This window comes from Pseudomyrmex gracilis, unplaced genomic scaffold, assembly GCF_002006095.1.
Source record: "Pseudomyrmex gracilis isolate BER0280 unplaced genomic scaffold, ASM200609v1 scaffold_1030, whole genome shotgun sequence".
Lineage (NCBI taxonomy): Eukaryota > Metazoa > Arthropoda > Insecta > Hymenoptera > Formicidae > Pseudomyrmex > Pseudomyrmex gracilis.
Window position 1 is genome coordinate 8,042 of NW_018021614.1, and position 18,132 is coordinate 26,173.

At 31.3% G+C, this 18,132-nt stretch overlaps 1 protein-coding gene across 4 annotated transcripts in view; it reads right to left on the reverse strand.

The window, feature by feature from the left end:
• Window positions 1-2,206: 2,206 nt before the first annotated feature.
• The window catches only part of LOC109861782 (decaprenyl-diphosphate synthase subunit 1), a 28,733-nt gene continuing 12,807 nt past the window's right edge, over window positions 2,207-18,132 (reverse strand). For 3 of the 4 annotated variants that reach the window (XM_020441587.1, XM_020441588.1, XM_020441586.1), the window contains exons 2-8: window positions 17,732-17,884; window positions 14,946-15,079; window positions 14,200-14,341; window positions 7,892-7,981; window positions 7,586-7,717; window positions 2,730-2,924; window positions 2,207-2,618 (exon numbers count right to left, since the gene is read on the reverse strand). In XM_020441587.1, coding sequence (XP_020297176.1) covers window positions 2,397-2,618; window positions 2,730-2,924; window positions 7,586-7,717; window positions 7,892-7,981; window positions 14,200-14,341; window positions 14,946-15,079; window positions 17,732-17,830 — 1,014 coding nt within the window. In that variant the 5' untranslated portion in view covers window positions 17,831-17,884 and the 3' untranslated portion in view covers window positions 2,207-2,396. The remainder of the gene's footprint in view (window positions 2,619-2,729; window positions 2,925-7,585; window positions 7,718-7,891; window positions 7,982-14,199; window positions 14,342-14,945; window positions 15,080-17,731; window positions 17,885-18,132) is intronic. The other variant, XM_020441589.1, reaches the window with a different exon arrangement.

Below are 18,132 nucleotides of genomic sequence, written 5' to 3' on the forward strand. Positions count from 1 at the left end.
GACTTTATTAATATGTATCTCACAAATAATAACACCTGAGCTCATTCAGATTAGTATGATTTTTACAGTAGTTTTTCACTTCTCAAAGTTATTGATTTTTATTTTTCAAGTTCTTTTATATGTCACCTTACTACCGCACACTCGCTAGATGATCACGGCTGTATTTCGATATCCAGAACCAAAAATCTATATTTTACTGTTTATTTACGTCACATGTACTATAGATTTTCAATATTGACAGTGAATATCGGAACACAGTTCGAACGCAACATATGCGCGAAACAAAAATAAACTATACATACACACGTCAAGTAGAGTAAAATAATATAACGTCACTGTTCTGAAATTGCATGAGCATTCCATTGAGCACCTATTTGCACAAACGTAACTCTTGTCGCAGAATAGAGAGGTAAAAGAGAAACTTGAAAAGTCAGAATTAATAATTTTCGACAACCCTTGAGAAGTGGACAACTATATTAATTTATACTTTTTAGATTAAGAATCTTTTGTGTGATGAAATCACAAAGTTAAGAATAGAAGGGGGAGTAAAACTGTTTCATTATTTCTAACTGTTCTGCCAGTCTTATATGTTTATGAATACGTTCTGTTTCATATGTGTGCATGACTTGTAGTATATACATAGTATACGTAATATATACTATAGATACTAGGGCTGCGGTTATTCGAATAAATAATAATCCGGATATTCGGATAGTGACGTCATCGACTATTCGTAATCTGGATACTTCGAAGTATCCGGATTTCGAATAGCTGAGGAACGAATATTCGGATATTTGTACACTCCGAATAAAACAAATAGAACAATTCGAATAATGAAGGTCGCATTGTGCAGTCAAACATGTAACTTGCGACATTTCTCTCTCACTAGTTTGAGATTTATAAAACTTACACTATAATTGTGTGTATATGTATTAATATTTACCGTATTTTTGCTAAAAATACGGTTTTAACTTATTCGTGTTCGATATGATAATGATTGAATTATTTTATAATTTTATATGACTCAATTCAGAGACAGATCTCATATAATACATATAATTTCTTTATTGGTGTTAATAATCAGTTTTTCATCTAAAAAGTTCACAGAGTTATTATGTGTCTCAATAGTGAATATTTTAATCTATTATTATAATTATTGAAAGCATTTAATAAATTGTCTAAGTTATGTTAACTTTGCGTAAGGTCAGTTAAATTTTGTATATTTATTTATAATTATACATTTAAATTGTCACTGAAAAAGATCTGAAAATTGAATAAAAAATTTGACGTAAATATTTAAATAAACTTTTTCAAACACAAACATCTAGTTTTTTGATCGTATCGGCTTCTTTTTCCTGTATTTACTAACAATTTGTAAATGTGGAAGTTTTGTACAATGAGAAAGCAAAACCGTAAAATAATAAAAAATAGTACGCACAAAATAAAGAACGACAATCGCACATCTCTCAGCTATAATCAAACTATTATTGATCAAGTTGTTTTAAACTGAGAGTAATTAATAAATATACACACGATTTTATATTTACTCACATATGTACCTACATACAATTTCATATTCATACATAGTTATGTGTATAGATGTGCACAATTCTATGTACGATTTTATGAAACTTTTAAATATTTATGNATTTAGATTTATAAGTTAATATTTACGAAGAAAAAGTAGAGTTGTTTATTTATCTTTTATAATATAATATCAGAATTAGAGTAAATTTACTCGTAGATGACAAGTATAAATTCTTGAACAATAAATATCATTATTTTTGTATTTGTAATAGACTTTTTAAATTTTGTGATCACATTTCTGCCTCCGAGTACTGAAAGGTCCCAAGCTAGTTTATACGCTACTGAGTATATCGAAATATCCGGATAATACGGATATTCGAATAACTCGAATAGTACTATTCGTACTATTCGCTGCACGAAGTATCCGGATATTCGAATACTATCCGTTGATCGAAGTTTATTCGTACATATATATTATATTCGAATATCCGGATATCCGAATCACACTGTTATTCGAATTTAAGCCGCAGCCCTAATAGATACATGTGCGCATATACATGAAACGGAACGCATCTTGTGTCTGAATAAACCCGGACGCCATCAGGCAATGGGTGCGTTCAGACAACTCAACAGTTGCACAATGATTCAGAGATAATCACTTATGATTGGATCATACTTTTGGAACCGTAGCAGGTTTTAAAGAATAGTCCTATCATAAATAATAATCTCTCAACCATTGAGTTTTCTGAACGTAACCATTAGATACGGTCATTTTATCATCCGATATAAGTGTGTGTATGTGTACGTGTGTAACTATGATAAATATTTATAAAATTAATCGTCTCTTCAAGTGTGCATTTATCGTAATGCTATTTCATGCGATTGATAACCAAATCAGCCATAATAATCAAAGCTTTTTGATAAGGACTTTTGATAAAAGATTGTGCGATCTTGCTTGCTTCTGCGCAGTGTTTTTTTGCCAAAAATCTTGTCTGTTCGAGACCATTTGATTTGTGTACCAAATCAAAAGCCTTTTCTACGTCTCCAGGTTCCTGAAAGCGACGCATGATCATAGCGTTTAATTCCGGGTACTGTAACATTAAAAAAAATCATATCATGTATATGATATATAAAATGTTTAAAAATCAATAATTTCTAATAAAAAATTGCATGAGAGATTAGTGTACAGTTTGCATACTAACCCGTTCGCAAGCAAAAAGTACTGGGGCAGTGGCTAGTCCGAGTTTAAGATCGGCGGCTGTGGGTTTTCCTATTGCTTCTGAAGAAGCTACAAAATCCAAAAGATCATCCACCAACTGAAAAGCTAAGCCGACATTTCTACCGTATTGAAAGGCCATTTCTATCATGTGATCATCAACTTCAGAAAGTATAGCAACCTAAAAAGTAAAATAATAATTAATAAAGAATCTTAGGCTCTGAAGTTTCAAAACGCGAAATATATAAACGGTAATAAGAGCCGTACGCTGAATGTTGTTGCAAAAATATATACAAAGTGACAAAAAGAAACGGAACACCTGAATATCTTAGAAAATAAGGTTTACTAAAAAAACTGTTTCAGACAAAAGTTGTACGGTTTAAAAGAATCTATTTATTGAGATTGTATCACTGTGACCTTGGATGGCGCTGCCAAGGTGAGGTCAAGGTACATCAATTTTTTTAAATGGAATTCCCTATTTTGTATTACAAATTCTTATAGCTTAATTCAAGAGCTTTTCGAACCACTATAATAAAATTTATTTTTATTAAATACCTTTTGAGTTATAAAGGATAAATATTAGAGTACCGCCGGTACTTTTTCTACGAAGATAATTTTGATCAAAACGAAGTTTGTGAGTTTATGATGCAGAGAATTGACGCAAAACCTAACTTCCTATTCAACATAGTTTTGTTTTGATAAAGCAACGTTCAAAATAAATGATAACGTCAATAGATAACGCTAATAGCGGCAATACTATAATATCCAATCCTCATAATTTAAAAAGTACTTAATAAAAAATAACTTCATTATAGTGTTTTGGAAACCACTTGACACTAACTACTAGATTCTGAAATAAAAAATAGAATGTTCCGCTAAAAACATTGATGTAACCTTGATCTGACCTTTTCAATGCCACCCAAGATCAAACTGATAAGATCTCAGTAAATAGAGCCTTTTAAGCTCTATAACTTTTGTCTAAAACATTTTTTTTCTAAAACTTTCATTTTCCGAGTTATTCAGGTGTTCCGGTACTTTTTCGTCACCTTGTATATACAGGCTGTTTCAAATCACCCATCTACCCCATTTAAAAACGAGGAAAGTGATTATTTTAAAAAATGTTTCAGACAAAAGTTGTTGGTGATCAAGTAATGCATTACTGGACATGTACGATTGACCTTGAATGGCGTCGTGAAGGTCATGTCAAGGTCGACTTGAAATTCTTAGATGGAAACCCTTACTTTTTATTTCATATTCTTGTAGCTGACGTCAAGACGTTTTCGAAACACTGATTACAAACACTTTTTAGTTGAGATCTTGAGTTATGAGACTTTAAAATTTAAGTACCACCGGCGTTAGCATTACCCAAGATGTACCGCGTGGAGGTCGCGCGGTCGGATTTACACCTCTTCGAGGTGCTTGATTAAAGTGAGTCCTCTTTCCTCTCACGTGTGTGTGTGTGTGTGTTTGTTCAATTGAGGTGTTCAAACTGAGCACCATTCTCTGCGATGCAAGCATCTACTCTGGTTTGGAGGAAATTGGTTGCTCGAAGAATTTCATCATTATTTCAAGATCGAATTGCTTCTCTTATTCTACGAATCATATCATCCCTTGTAGTTGGACGTTCACGGTAGACCACGTCTTTTACCCTTCCTCACAAATAATAATCTAAGATAGTAAGACGGTAATCGAAGTGGATAAATTGATCGGATCGTATTTGCCTATCCACTTATTGGGAAACATAAGTGTTTAGAGCTACACGGGCAACTCTTGATGTATGCGACGGGCATCCATTTTGTTGGAACCATATATCCAGGCGCAATTGCAGATAGATTTTCTAATAAGACAGGAAGATCTGTCTCTATCGAGACTGAATACTTATTAGCGTTTAAATTTTCTTCAAAGAAAGTAAGACTTACAATTTGACTACCAATAATGCTGCATCAAACATTTACCTTCCAAATATGTTGACAATCCATTTCTCTCAACCAGTAAGGATTAACTTGCGACCAATAAACGACAGTTCCACGTATTGACACATCCATGACTTTTGAATGTAAATTCGTCAGAAAATAAAATTTTGTGATGAAAAGTAGGTGGTTATTGTTTTATCCAGTTGCAAAATGCAAGTCTACTTTGACAATCATCATTCACAGTTTGGTGAAGAGACATTCGATAAGAGTGAAAGGTGTTTTGACTCAAAATGCGCCAGATACTGACATGACTAACTCCAGAATCTATTTCTCGGCGACTCAAAGAAACATGAGGGTTCAATTCTGCCATGCAAGAATTTCTGCTGCTCTTTCACCCCTAATTAGATGGCGGATCTGTCGACTTTTGTTATGTTGAGGCTGAACGACACCTTCACTTCTGATTCGCTTAGCCAAACGTGAAAAAACGTTACGCGAGTGAGGAGTCCGATCAGGAAAACGCTCTGGCCACAATCTTTCAACTGCAGCGAATGCATTTCGACACTCACCTAAAATTAGCAACATCATATGCTTCTTCATTCAAATAGGACATGACTATGGCTATGGCTTGTGAATTTCTTACTTAACTTGACGCTACCAGCTACATCGAATACTATACGCTGAATCAGTACGTGGTCACCGACGTATAATTACTTTTATGACCGTTTTGTTAATGTTTATTCAAGTTATTATTATTATTATTACTACTATTACTAACACTACTACCGCTATACCATTATATCACTATTATTACAATTATTATTACTATTATTCATAGCGTACACTTTCACATTAATCGTCGCGTGGAAAATATTTCTGTAGTTCCACAGCATAGAATTGACACGAACCACAATTTCAAATGGCAAAATGTAACATACATACATACATACATACATACAGACGGCGTCATTAATTCGAAGAATAGGCGCGGGGATCACATAAAAAGTCCAGTTGATCCAAATATNCATTAGTCCCAAAATCGAGTGTCCAGTTGTGGACACCCGATTGCTACTAGTTAGTTAGTACGGCGCCCGTTGGCGCTACGAGCAACCGCCCCGCTTGCCCTCCGATCCCCGCGCCTATTCTTCGAATTAATGACGCCGTCTGTACACACACACACACACACACACGCGCGCGCGCGCGCGTATTTACGTGTGAATTTTTAAATTGAAATTTCAATTCGTAAATTCATATAGGATGCTATATTTGCATCACGTATCAAGAGACACGGTAGTACCTTGCTCCAAATTCACGCGAAACGAACTGCGCGAGCACTGTTACGCGATCTCTGTCGCCGCTCAAGTTTACGATTTTATCTACTTCCTTCGTTGACACATACGACCCGCCGAAATCATAAACTAATAAGTACAACCCGATAAACTTCCTCTCCTTACAAACACTCTCCCCAAATTCCTTCGTTGCCCGTTGCGTGAATCTATGACTCATTAAAAGACAAATATTACGCCCTAGGAACGAAGCTCACACGTTTTAGTTTAAGACAAGATCAGTTCTCGTTCGCAGCTCAGACAAGCAACACTACCTCTCACATTAATAAAGCACCTCACAGAAAGTATCCTGCATATTCTTTTATCTTATTACGTGGCTATCCGGCACATAACAGCACACTGTGCCTCTACGCGAAATTCATGCAATTGAAAAGTGGAGAAATTTAGGAGCTAATAGAATAACATGTGTATATATAAACAGCATATAGGCTGCGTTCGGGCAGCGCGCTATCCGCGCTATTGTTTCATTCTTCATGTTATTCTATTAGCTCTTCTCATTCCGTCGCTACGGCGCGTCCGCGCGAAAAAGTGGACTGTCCTTACGCTGGATACACACTGATTAGCGGATCTTTATTAATTACTATCTCATTAATTACTGCAAATCTTCCAAAGTAGTATAGAACTTTTCGTCTTAAAATAATTTCTTCTACCTACCTGCGAGTGGTGAGACGGCAATTATCAAACATCCTGTGTATATGTGTGTATATATATATATATATATATATATATATATATATATATAATCAGTGTGTATCCAGCGTAAGGACAGCCCACTTTTTCGCGCGGACGCGCCGTAGCAACGGAATGGGAAGAGCTAATAGAATAACATGAAGAATGAAACAATAGCGCGGATGTATATATATGTATGTGTAAACACACACACACACGCACGCACGCACGCACGCACGCACGCACGCACGCACGCACGCACAAAAGGTGTTCGTAAAATTTTGACACAGCCGAAATATAGAGATAGATTGAGTCAAACTGAATAGAAAAGTTATTTGCCATTTTGCAAAATTCGCAATAGTTAATGAGATACAAAGTAATAAATGTGTGCCAATGAGCACGTGAGAAGCGATGGTCCTGACTTTGTAGGCATAGGTGTGTGACTGTCAGAACAACGAGAGGCGGAATGAACAAACGAGCGCGGCGTGTGACTCGGCAGATTTCGCGATCAGCCGATATTCGGCTGTATGCAAAGGAGCGAGCAGCTCTCGAGGCATAAGAAACTACTGCTCTCCGCGATCAGCTGACAATCACACACACCTACAGTCAGGACCATCGCTTCTCACACGCTCATTGGCACATATGTATTTACTATCTTATTAACTATTGCGAAGTTTGCAAATTGGCAAATAACTTTTCTATTCAGTTTGACTCAATTTATCTCCATACTTCGGCTGTATCAAAATTTTACGGACACCCTGTATATTTCCGCAATAACATCCAACATACTGCTCTTATTACTAATTATATATTATATTTTGCGTTTAAAAATAATAATGTCTATCATGATTTGTTTACAGATTTTGAGTAGCAAAGATTGATTTTTTTAACGAATAATAATAACTATATATACTTACTGCTTTAACACAATTAGCGATTAAGCTTGCTGTTTTTCGATAAGTTTTTGTGAGATAGTGTGCAAACCTTTCATTTTCTGTCTCTCTAGAGCCGAGTTGCATAAATTCACCTTGTACCAAATCAGAAATAATCTACAAAATAGCAAAACTTAATATTTTTGTTAATATGCTGTTATATTTTGATTGCTGTTTGACAAAACAGATGGATAAAATATTATCTATAAATAAATTATAGATAAAATATATTTTACAAACTGTTCAAAACAAACTCTGATAAACGTACAAATGATTAAACAAATAATTTACCTGACTGATAGTAATAGTCACGTCGTTATTTTGAATTCTAGAGAGCATTGTACAGGCGATTGCTAAGATGTAATCTCCTGCCATGACTACCTACAACAAACAAGTAATATTAAAACAAAAATAAAATTTATGTATAATTGTTATACTTTTATATCAGTATTTGATATTTATTATACATGTAATAAGTAATAATTAGATAGTAATAATTTCTTCAATTTTATAAAAATAATAAAGTCATTTTTAGATATTTAGATGCAAATATTTATAAATAAATACATAATGCAAAATTGAGTTAATGAATTCATGTGATTATTCATTATCGTTACTGTTAATAACAGTTGCAAAACGGAGGAAGTTTTCTCACTACACTCTATCCCTACTCTGCGTGTTTAGTTTCTAGTGCAAATAGCTCGACTTTCAGTGTGCTACGCAGAGAACGCTTATGCAGGAGCCGCTGTCTATAAAATATTATCGCCTTTATTTTTTTATCGCGTAGTAGGAAAATTCCCTCCTCTTCTTGTACCGCTGGTTAATAACAGTAAACTCGGTAAAGTCAATGTAATATCCTACAGATGTAATTTGTGTTTCCTTTCACTGAAAATCCTTCAAACAACTTCGAAGGTGTTATTAAATTATACGAGAAAATACGGTATGTTCGGAATCTTATTTATTTATCACTTTGGTTCTTTTATTTTCAAATTTGTTTTTTAAAGCTTATTTTGTATCATATGATGTACATATTTAGTACATATTTAGTACATTAAACTTACTTTATTTGCATATTTTAAACTTAGTTTTTGCTAGTTATTTATTGAATAAAAAGTATGTGGCTAAAAAAATATTTGTATACGTAATGCCAATAGAAAATGTTCAAAAATGCAAACGTACATAATGTAAAAATTTAATGTCATAATAGAACAGAAATACAATGACTCATATAAGTTTCATTCAAGCGTATCACATATTCGATTTTAGTGCATCGGTGCGTCTACGATCAGTAGACAACAAAAATTGTTGATAAATTGTTTTATAACGCAGAGCGTTTTTTGACGAGTTGAAACTGCAAAACCTTTGTCAATTCTTAATGATTACGATTTATTATGTTATATGCTGATTTCTACATATATTTTTTCATATATTAAATTCTAGAATTAAGATATGTTGTTCCGCTTTCTATTCCTTTTATAATTTAACTCACACAGATTTCCTTAATTCTTGTACTATATTCTATTTAATACTTTTTACAGTGTGTACACACATACACACATTACATACATATTAAATATATATATGTATATATATATATTGAGTCATTAAGTATGAAACTTGACAAATATATACATATATATTTGTTTCATAAAATTAATGACTGAATATGCGATCATGTTAATTACTCGAAAAATATAAAACCTACGAATACTGTAATCTGCGGTGTTTATTAAATGAAACAGTAAAATATAATATTATACAATAATTGTAGAATTAAATTTTGTAGAAAGAAATACAGGATGAAACTTTTAGACTGTCATCTTAGACAACGTTTTGATTGGGTAAAGCTAATTGATGAGACATCGTTTCGTATGACAATAGCAGAAGTAACAAACAGCTCGTAATTTCGAGTTTCACATCCGGCATTACCAATGCGTCGCCTTATTTTCACGCACCTTAGTCTCCGAAAGGAACACCTGTTAAAGTTTCTCTTAAAAAAAAAACATGCGCTTCAGCAATACTTTCTTGCAATTGTGCAAGAAAAAAAGCATATCAAGTTTTGTTAAACATTAATGTGCAGAAAGCGGTGATTTATCTGAGAAAGAAACATTAATTCATCTCGCTTAACCTTTAGACCGCCGGTATTTTTTCATTAAAAACATGGTATTTTTTCCGCTATATTTGTATATAAATTTAGTTTATTATATTGCATTTATTATTTTGTTTATTATATTAAAGTGTCCTAAGTTTCATCTGGCTCCGATTGGCGCCAAACCAGCGGGAAACGGAAGTGAAAAGTATCAAATTTTCAAATTTTGAAAAATGATGTTTCTAGAGATTTTTCATATCGCTAGTTACGTTTTTGAAGTCGAATTGCAAAAGTCTTTCAATACAGTAGCATTATTATCAAGCTAATCAATATAATCAATGTATAAATAAATTTTGCATCTTAAATGACAGCGAATTCGAAAGCTAAACTACACCATCCAACAACATATTCAGATTTTCTAAATATTTTTTCTCACAAATTAAGTCAAATGAAAGAGAATTCTTTTGTAAAATACGGTATAATATTAGCGTACTAATAGCAATGCCGTACGGCATCATGCTGGTCTAAAAGTTAATGTTACACCGGAGAAACAAAATTATCATTAGTTATACATATATTTCACACGACGCCGTTGCATGTTTGTATAACACACTTGCTGGACAGTTAAACGAAACAAAAATGAAGAAAACTGAAAACATGACCTTCAGCGATCTAAGTGACAACAGCTGCGTGTGAATACTCTTTCATATGTAAACCACAACCAGGTGCTGGTCAGAGCACAAAAGTCCGTGACAGTTTGACCTATATTCGTGCTTTAAATTTTGCATTTGACTTGTTACGTTTACTTACTTTCTTTCTGAAAACCTTTTTACACATGATCTTGTTATTGATAAATGTATTTTAAACTGTTATACAACAAGAATTCTCTCAATTAACTGTGCATTGTTTCGGATTTATCGATCGTCTCTTGTGTGTATGTGTATATACATGTATATATATACACAATATTTATATAATTGTAAAAGTAAAAAACACAGACAATCAACGCAATTAGCCAAGTACTGGACTCAAGACTGTAAATCCCATAAAACGGGCTTAAAGTCGCCCGGGTCGTAAGTAGTACTGATTCAAGCTATATATTGCATATGAACTTAAGACGCATAATTCTTAGATATATCTAATTACTCTAATATGTTTTAATATATTACATATATCTTATATAATTATAATTAAGTATACATACATCTTACCATATGTTATTATATTTTCTTCCTTTATATTTATATTGTTTTGTAGTTAGAACAATATATTTATATTTTTTTGTAGTTAAAACAATATAACAACAATTATCTTTAATGTGATATAATATTACTTTTTAAATTCTAAAATATCATAAATGCCAATATGTTAGTATTAACTTATTAATTCATTCACTTATACGTATTTATCGTCGAAATCCTTTTTTGTGTTATTATGACTTGTATATACATATATGTATATATACATATATACGATCCGAGCACGCCAAGTTTTTACTTTACTTTGGTTTTAAGCTCGTTTTATGGGGTCTACAGTCTTGGGTCCAGTACTTGGGCTAATTGCGTATTGTCTGTGTTTTTTACTTATACAGAAAAAAGATTTATGTAATAGATAATCTGTATATTGAGATAGTTTTTATGTACTTGGCGTATGTTTTTTCTTTTGTAAAGACTTTTTTTTAGAGTGATTTCACTACTTTTTTTAAATGCAATAGTAAAAGTATATGTATATATTATTTTATTCTTTCAGCAAAAAATATATATACATTTTTAGCATTTCTAGGCCAATTGCACTTTTTATATCTTTGTATCATGTATTGTCATCCAGTCTATGTTTTTAGTACGCACTATATTTGTATAACATCCAATATTCAAATTTTCCCTATAATGAAAAATTGCACCAGTAACTTTACATGTATTGCCACCAAGATGTATCTTTGTAGTAGATACACCTTTAATATTGCAATTGATTTTTGTAGTTTTATTAATAGTTGTAAATATTAATAATTGTAAAATTATTATGACTTGTTACTGTTACATTATTTTTTTCAACTATTGATACAGTATTACATACTTTTTCGACATTATTTCAACATGAAAAATTTAATTGTATGAATTCTTGAAGAGTTTTTTATAGTTTCGGAAATTTGCAGTAAAAGAACAGAATTACTATGTTTCCATAGTAGTATAACTGCATATTTTACATCGCAAAGTTGTAGTTAATTGATATTCATAATATTTTTTACACTTTGTATGTTATCACTAAGCCATATAAGAAATTCCCTAGCATCTTGTTGAATAGTTTGAAAATATTTCTCACCTGTCAGTCTACGCACTTTTATGTTTTATGTGTGTGCGGTTCTGTGTACGTGATACTGAATCTTAAGAATCTTCGTGACAGATTCTTGCATTTTGAGGTGTAATATCTTAGATCTCTGGATTGACTGAATCAATTTAATTTGCACTTCTCGCAATTGAAAGCTCGTAATGACATTTATTAAGGCAAGTAAGATTAAATTTTTCATTAGTGTTATAATTTACGAAATATTTTGTATCAAAAATTCATTGAGAAAAAACTCGGGATAAAGTACACGGTAGCGTCTTGACAGTGAAACTCATTCGGCGGATACTTTTGTGTACTTGGCGTCGAGACGCTACCGCGTCTCTTGATATAAATATATATCAAATTAAATTAGTTTGAGAGGGGAGGGTATTCGGGTCCTTCATATACGTGATGTAAATCTAGCATCCCATATGATTTGAAGAATTGAAAACTTAATTCAAAGAACTCACTTGTAAAAATTTACTTGTGAACACGTATATAAATTCATATGTATATATATACATGCATATTTCCGCACAAACAGTCTGCGATTTGCTCTTAGAACCTTATATATTTCAATAAATATATATTACAATTCTTTAGTCAACGTACTGTCTTTTACAACCGATAGAAAAGAGCGTGAGAGCTTTTCTTAAGCTTTGTATTTCCAGAAAGTACTAATTTCATATTGCGTCAAGGTTGTCATACTTTTCAAGTTTCTTCACAATATTTACTCATGCAAATTCTAGAATCCATTATGCAAATTACAACACAACTAAACTGCCTGTGTATTTATCTAACCTTTATTACGTAGCTCTGACTAAATTTAATCTATCTTGCTGTATGCAATCTATCATATAACGTGCATTTATCATATAAATATAAGAAATATATGAAAACACACACACACCACCACACTATAGTCTTCTGATACAATATATATAGAAGATAGCTTTTAATATTACACATCGATGAAAGTACATTTCATAACAGCGTAGTAATCATGTGACATACAATGAGATACTAATATGTTTGAACAAATGGTATTAATCGTTGGATTTGAGCTTTCAAGATCAAACAAATCTTTAAAGATATTAAAATAAGTTCTTCTATTAGCAAACTGCTAACAAATTGTAAATAGATTGGCTATAAATTCGGACAGAATACCGCAATAAAACCGGAGTCATCTATAAACAAGCAGACATGGTTTATAAACAGATCTGCTAGATACTGCTAATGTGTCACTTAACTCTTAAGAATTGATTTTCTGTGGTTTTCTGTTAACAATTCCATTAATTTGGAAATAACAAATTCTGTACTCAATCTGTGATCGTCTTGATAATAAAATTGCAGACATTTAAATTAAAAAATCTATTGTTACTTAATTAATTGATCACTTTAAGAAAAAAATACTAAAAATAATTTTCATGTCAAGATTTTATGCAGAATTCTTCAAGAAGAAATATGCGCAACTACTTCTGACTACTAGTTTGTACATTAAAAAAAAGTAAGAAACACATTCGCTTGTCAACAGCTTTACATGTTCTTGACCTAGCGCTGCCACAATCACACTTTCGTTTTACTAGTGGTACGAAGGCTTGTGTAATACTACTATCGCTATAGCAAATTGTCGGCACTCACTCGTTTGCGACATAAATTGAATGCTAATCATATAATTAATAGAGAACATTTCACAACTATTTGTAAGGAAAATTGCAAACATAGTTTACTCTTGTTCCGTAAGTTTGTGAAAATAATTTTATGTATATAAATATATGTATAAAGAAGCAAGCACAAAAAAATTAAAAATAATGTGATTAGAATGCACAATTTTGTACTTCTTGACAAGAAAAAAGTTATGTTCTTCAATATATAAAACATCATGAAACAATTTTTTTAAGAGTACAAATTAATAACAAACAATTTAAACTATTTTTAGTCCAAAACCTAAAAAGTATGGAAGTCATTGCTCAAGCATGAATCACATTAGTCTCCTTCAACTTTACGGTTATTTTAGAAAAAAAAGTTTTTATCATTATTTAATTTTACAAAACTAAACAATAGAAAAACAATAAGTAAACAATAGTAGAAAAAAGTGGAAAATATCATTTTGTTTGTTTGCACATTCATTTAAGACAAATCAGACTATATTTTGACTGTACTTTGCAAATCGAAAACAGAAACTTACTTTATTGTGATTCCAGACGACATTAACTGATGGTTTTCCTCGACGGATATCCGATTGATCAATTACATCATCATGTAATAAGGAAGCGGTGTGAATCATTTCAGAGATCATTGCTATTTGTCGTTGTGAATGCGAGAGAACACTGAGAAAATGAAATATCTTAGTTACAGAATAAATTATTCAATTAAAATTTTAATCTCTAATTAAAAAAATTGATTATTTAAATATTATTACCTCAATTTTTGTTCAATGTTTTAAATTTGCAAACACATTATCACAAATACATTTGTTTGAATATAGGCAAGAATTATATATAATTGTTATTTAAAAAAATGTTATTTATCTCCAATAATCAACAAAAAATCAATTTAATCACTTTTCTCAAATCATCAAAACATATATTCCGAATCATCAAAACGTATATTCGATGCTTACTATTGCAGTTTCATTCACGCGCGTTCTCATTCTTATACACGATATATTCGCCACTTTATACGGATTCATTTGTCTCTCGCTTATTACCACTTTGTCGGTATTTTTAATTTAATTGCTTTAATTGTTTTCTAAACATTATGAGAACATATATTTTTGTAGAGATTAACTGTACCGCACATGCAACAACTTAACAAAAGATTTAACTATTTCACGCAAAGTTTTTACAATCATTTTCTAATACGATCCATATTGTTCCACTTTAATGTCAATTAAAATCTGCAAATCTACATTCTAAACAGAACTTTGCTTACTTTCTTCCTTTGTGATAATTAATAGCTCGTGCCATAAGTATAGTAAACATAGGTCGCACCGCTTTACCTTGGCCATCCAAATAATATGTACTTATAGGTTGCAGCTCTTCTTGGGAAATATTGTTAATGAGTTCCTATAACAATGAAACACATAGGTATAACACACATAGGTATAACACACATAGGTATCTTGACATTTATTGAAAAGCCGTACAATACGTTTATAAGTGTTTTAATTTTAAAGTTTTACAATTATAATTAATTTTCTCTCTTCTTTTTTTGACTAGTTACGAAGCAAGACATGAGGACTCTTTTTTGTTGAGAGCGCCAGTTTAAATCACTTTTTTTTCTTTTTTATTCAGTTATCAATAATTTGAGAAAGCAAATTTAATTTTTTATAAATATAAAGTTATAAATTTAATGTTAATTAATTAATTTACAACAAATTAGTATCATTCGATAGCTCTATATATAAAATAAATTATATTGTGCATGTGTGCACACAGGGTGCTGATTTAGATTTTGCTTAAAACCACCAAATAGTACAGCGCAGCTTCTACTTGCAGCTTTCTTTCGGCATCCGTTCTGTATAATTATAAAATAAATATGTCAAATAACTGTCTTTGTTGCAAAAAAGAAGAGAGGATATAATCAGCGAGTTTCTTTCAATTCTCGGCACAGTGTCGGTTGAAAGTTCTTCCTGGAATTTGGCCAAAATCAAAAAGAACGCATCTTGATTTCGATAACCAGTTATATCGGTACTGGTTTTTTACGAATTGCTGTTACTTATGCGATATCGGACATCAAACTTAAAGAAGTTAGATTTCATTCAATATAGTTTGAGTTATCGATAATGTGTTTGCGATATATCGATTTTTTTTATTTTTCTCAAATCAAGTTACGTCTGTTAAAATTAGAATAGTTTGTTAAAAACGTTCAATTTCTTTTCATTTGTTTTGTTCAATTTCGTTTCATTTGTTAGACGTTTGTAGTAATCTTGTAATGTAATATTTATATATAATTTGTCAAATTTATAAACTTCGACAAGAATCGACAAATGATAACTAAAAACTTGCTAATGGAATTGTTTCGATATATTAAATTTTATGGAGAAGAGCATTGTGATGTTACTTTTTGTTTTTCAAGAACAATTGCTTTTTGACAAAATGATGAGCTCTTAGATTTGTTTTATTTCCCTGTATTGGAGCTGCACTAGTTCAGAGTTTATATTTTTTCTTCTAATATAAATAAAAAAAGATAGACTTTGAACTAGTGCAGCTAGTAAAATAAAGAAAACTTCTTGAATTGTCATGAACACTTGCTCAAGAATTTTCTCTTTATTTGAAAAATATCTAAAGTTCTGTGCTGGATGTTTTTTTTTTAAACAACGTAGTGAGATATTTGATAATTAGGCACACTGTTTTTAACAACTTGGACGTAATAGTATGATTAGCACATTGAATCAATGTACTTTCATTTTTTCAACGATTATCTACAGAATTAAATAGAACACTTTCATTCTTATAGATTTAGCAAATTTCACATTGTCGTACGTGAACGATGATTGTGAGTAAAAGTTCTTCTCTTCTCAATCATATGCAGACCGTGAAGTCAAGCTGCTTTCGCTTACGGGCCGAAGCACCTTAAGCAAAGGCGCTGCCACGTGAAAATTACATGACTCTTCATCAATATTTATAAACGTGCCTTAACGATTGTTCCTGTCCCCAAAGAAATAAGAATATTTTTAGCGACAATTGAAAACAGTAAGATGCACATACACAAATGTCATTATATCTAAGAAATATAAAACATTTACAAAATATATATAGAAAAACAAGGTCAAAAAGAGTCAGATAGTTAAAAAACTATTTTCTTCTTATATTGCCAGTTAATTTATTATCATATATTGCGACTGTTATATTCAATTCTTCTCATTACAATTAGTCACACTGATTAAAAATTAGTGGTCAGTACAGTCGACCAGTCAAAAAATGGTTAAAAATTTATGATAAAGTATAGAAAATAAAAGAAAAATAAATTTTCAAACAGTACTAGTTGACAGTCTGTTGTATTAATCAATTTTTTTAAGTCAAAAAAAGTTTCTTTAACTTGTGTACAACTTAATTTTTTGTACTTTGATCATAAAGTTTTGATCACTTTGTCATTTTAATTCTTTTGATCAGTTTATTTTCTTAATCGGAAAATTTCTAACTATAGAACATTTGACTTTGACAAGATTAGTGTTTGCCTCAAAATGTGGTCATTAAAAAGAAGGTGGAGAAATTGTTAAAATCAAAGCAAGTCTCGATTCGACGTCGGTTTTTTTTTCAGAAAGTATTTCTTTTGAATACACGCATTTTTTCCGCACTGTTGCATTCGTTTTACAATAGACGACACAATTTCCTAATGCTCTATGTACGTAATATCGATTAAATCAATTACATAAATATCTGCTAGGCAGTACTCTTACTTCCCGAAAGTTTCTCGAGATTACCTATGTGAATGACAATGGCTACTTTGTTCGAATGGAAATTAATAGCCTTCAGTTACTTTTATGTAACTAACTCGCCTTATTCGCCTATTGCTCTGCAAGAAAGTCACAGCGGATTGTCTATTGATTTTTCATAATTGCTATAGTTGCTAATATTTAGCAACTTGAGAATAGAAAATTAAACAATTGCTAAATATTAGCAATTGTAAAAAATCGATAGATAATTCTAACTTTTCTATTACAAAAAGTTCTAGTACATACATTTTACAAAGTTAATTTAATTAAAACGCATTACCAGTCGTATATCGTCAAAAATATCCTTAAGGTCATCCTCTACAAGTCTGTAAGGATCGATTTGATAATCAGGCAAAGATCCAGGCATCTGCGTTTGCATAGTGCTAGTTGTTCTAGCTAGAGGTATCTTGCTGCTGTATTTGTTCGTTTTATTCTGCAAATGAAAGAAAAAAAGTACATTATGTCAAATATTGACTATAAGCTTATATTGTGTCATAAAAATTAACTACGCAATATTACAAATATTTATTTTATTCAAATTTTAAACAAAACCATGAAAAATTAAATATCTTATTTTTTTACACACATATTTTTTACACATATTTATATACATATGCATATATGCGCGTATGTATACATATAAATAAATACATGTATATATAAACGTGTGAATATTATAAA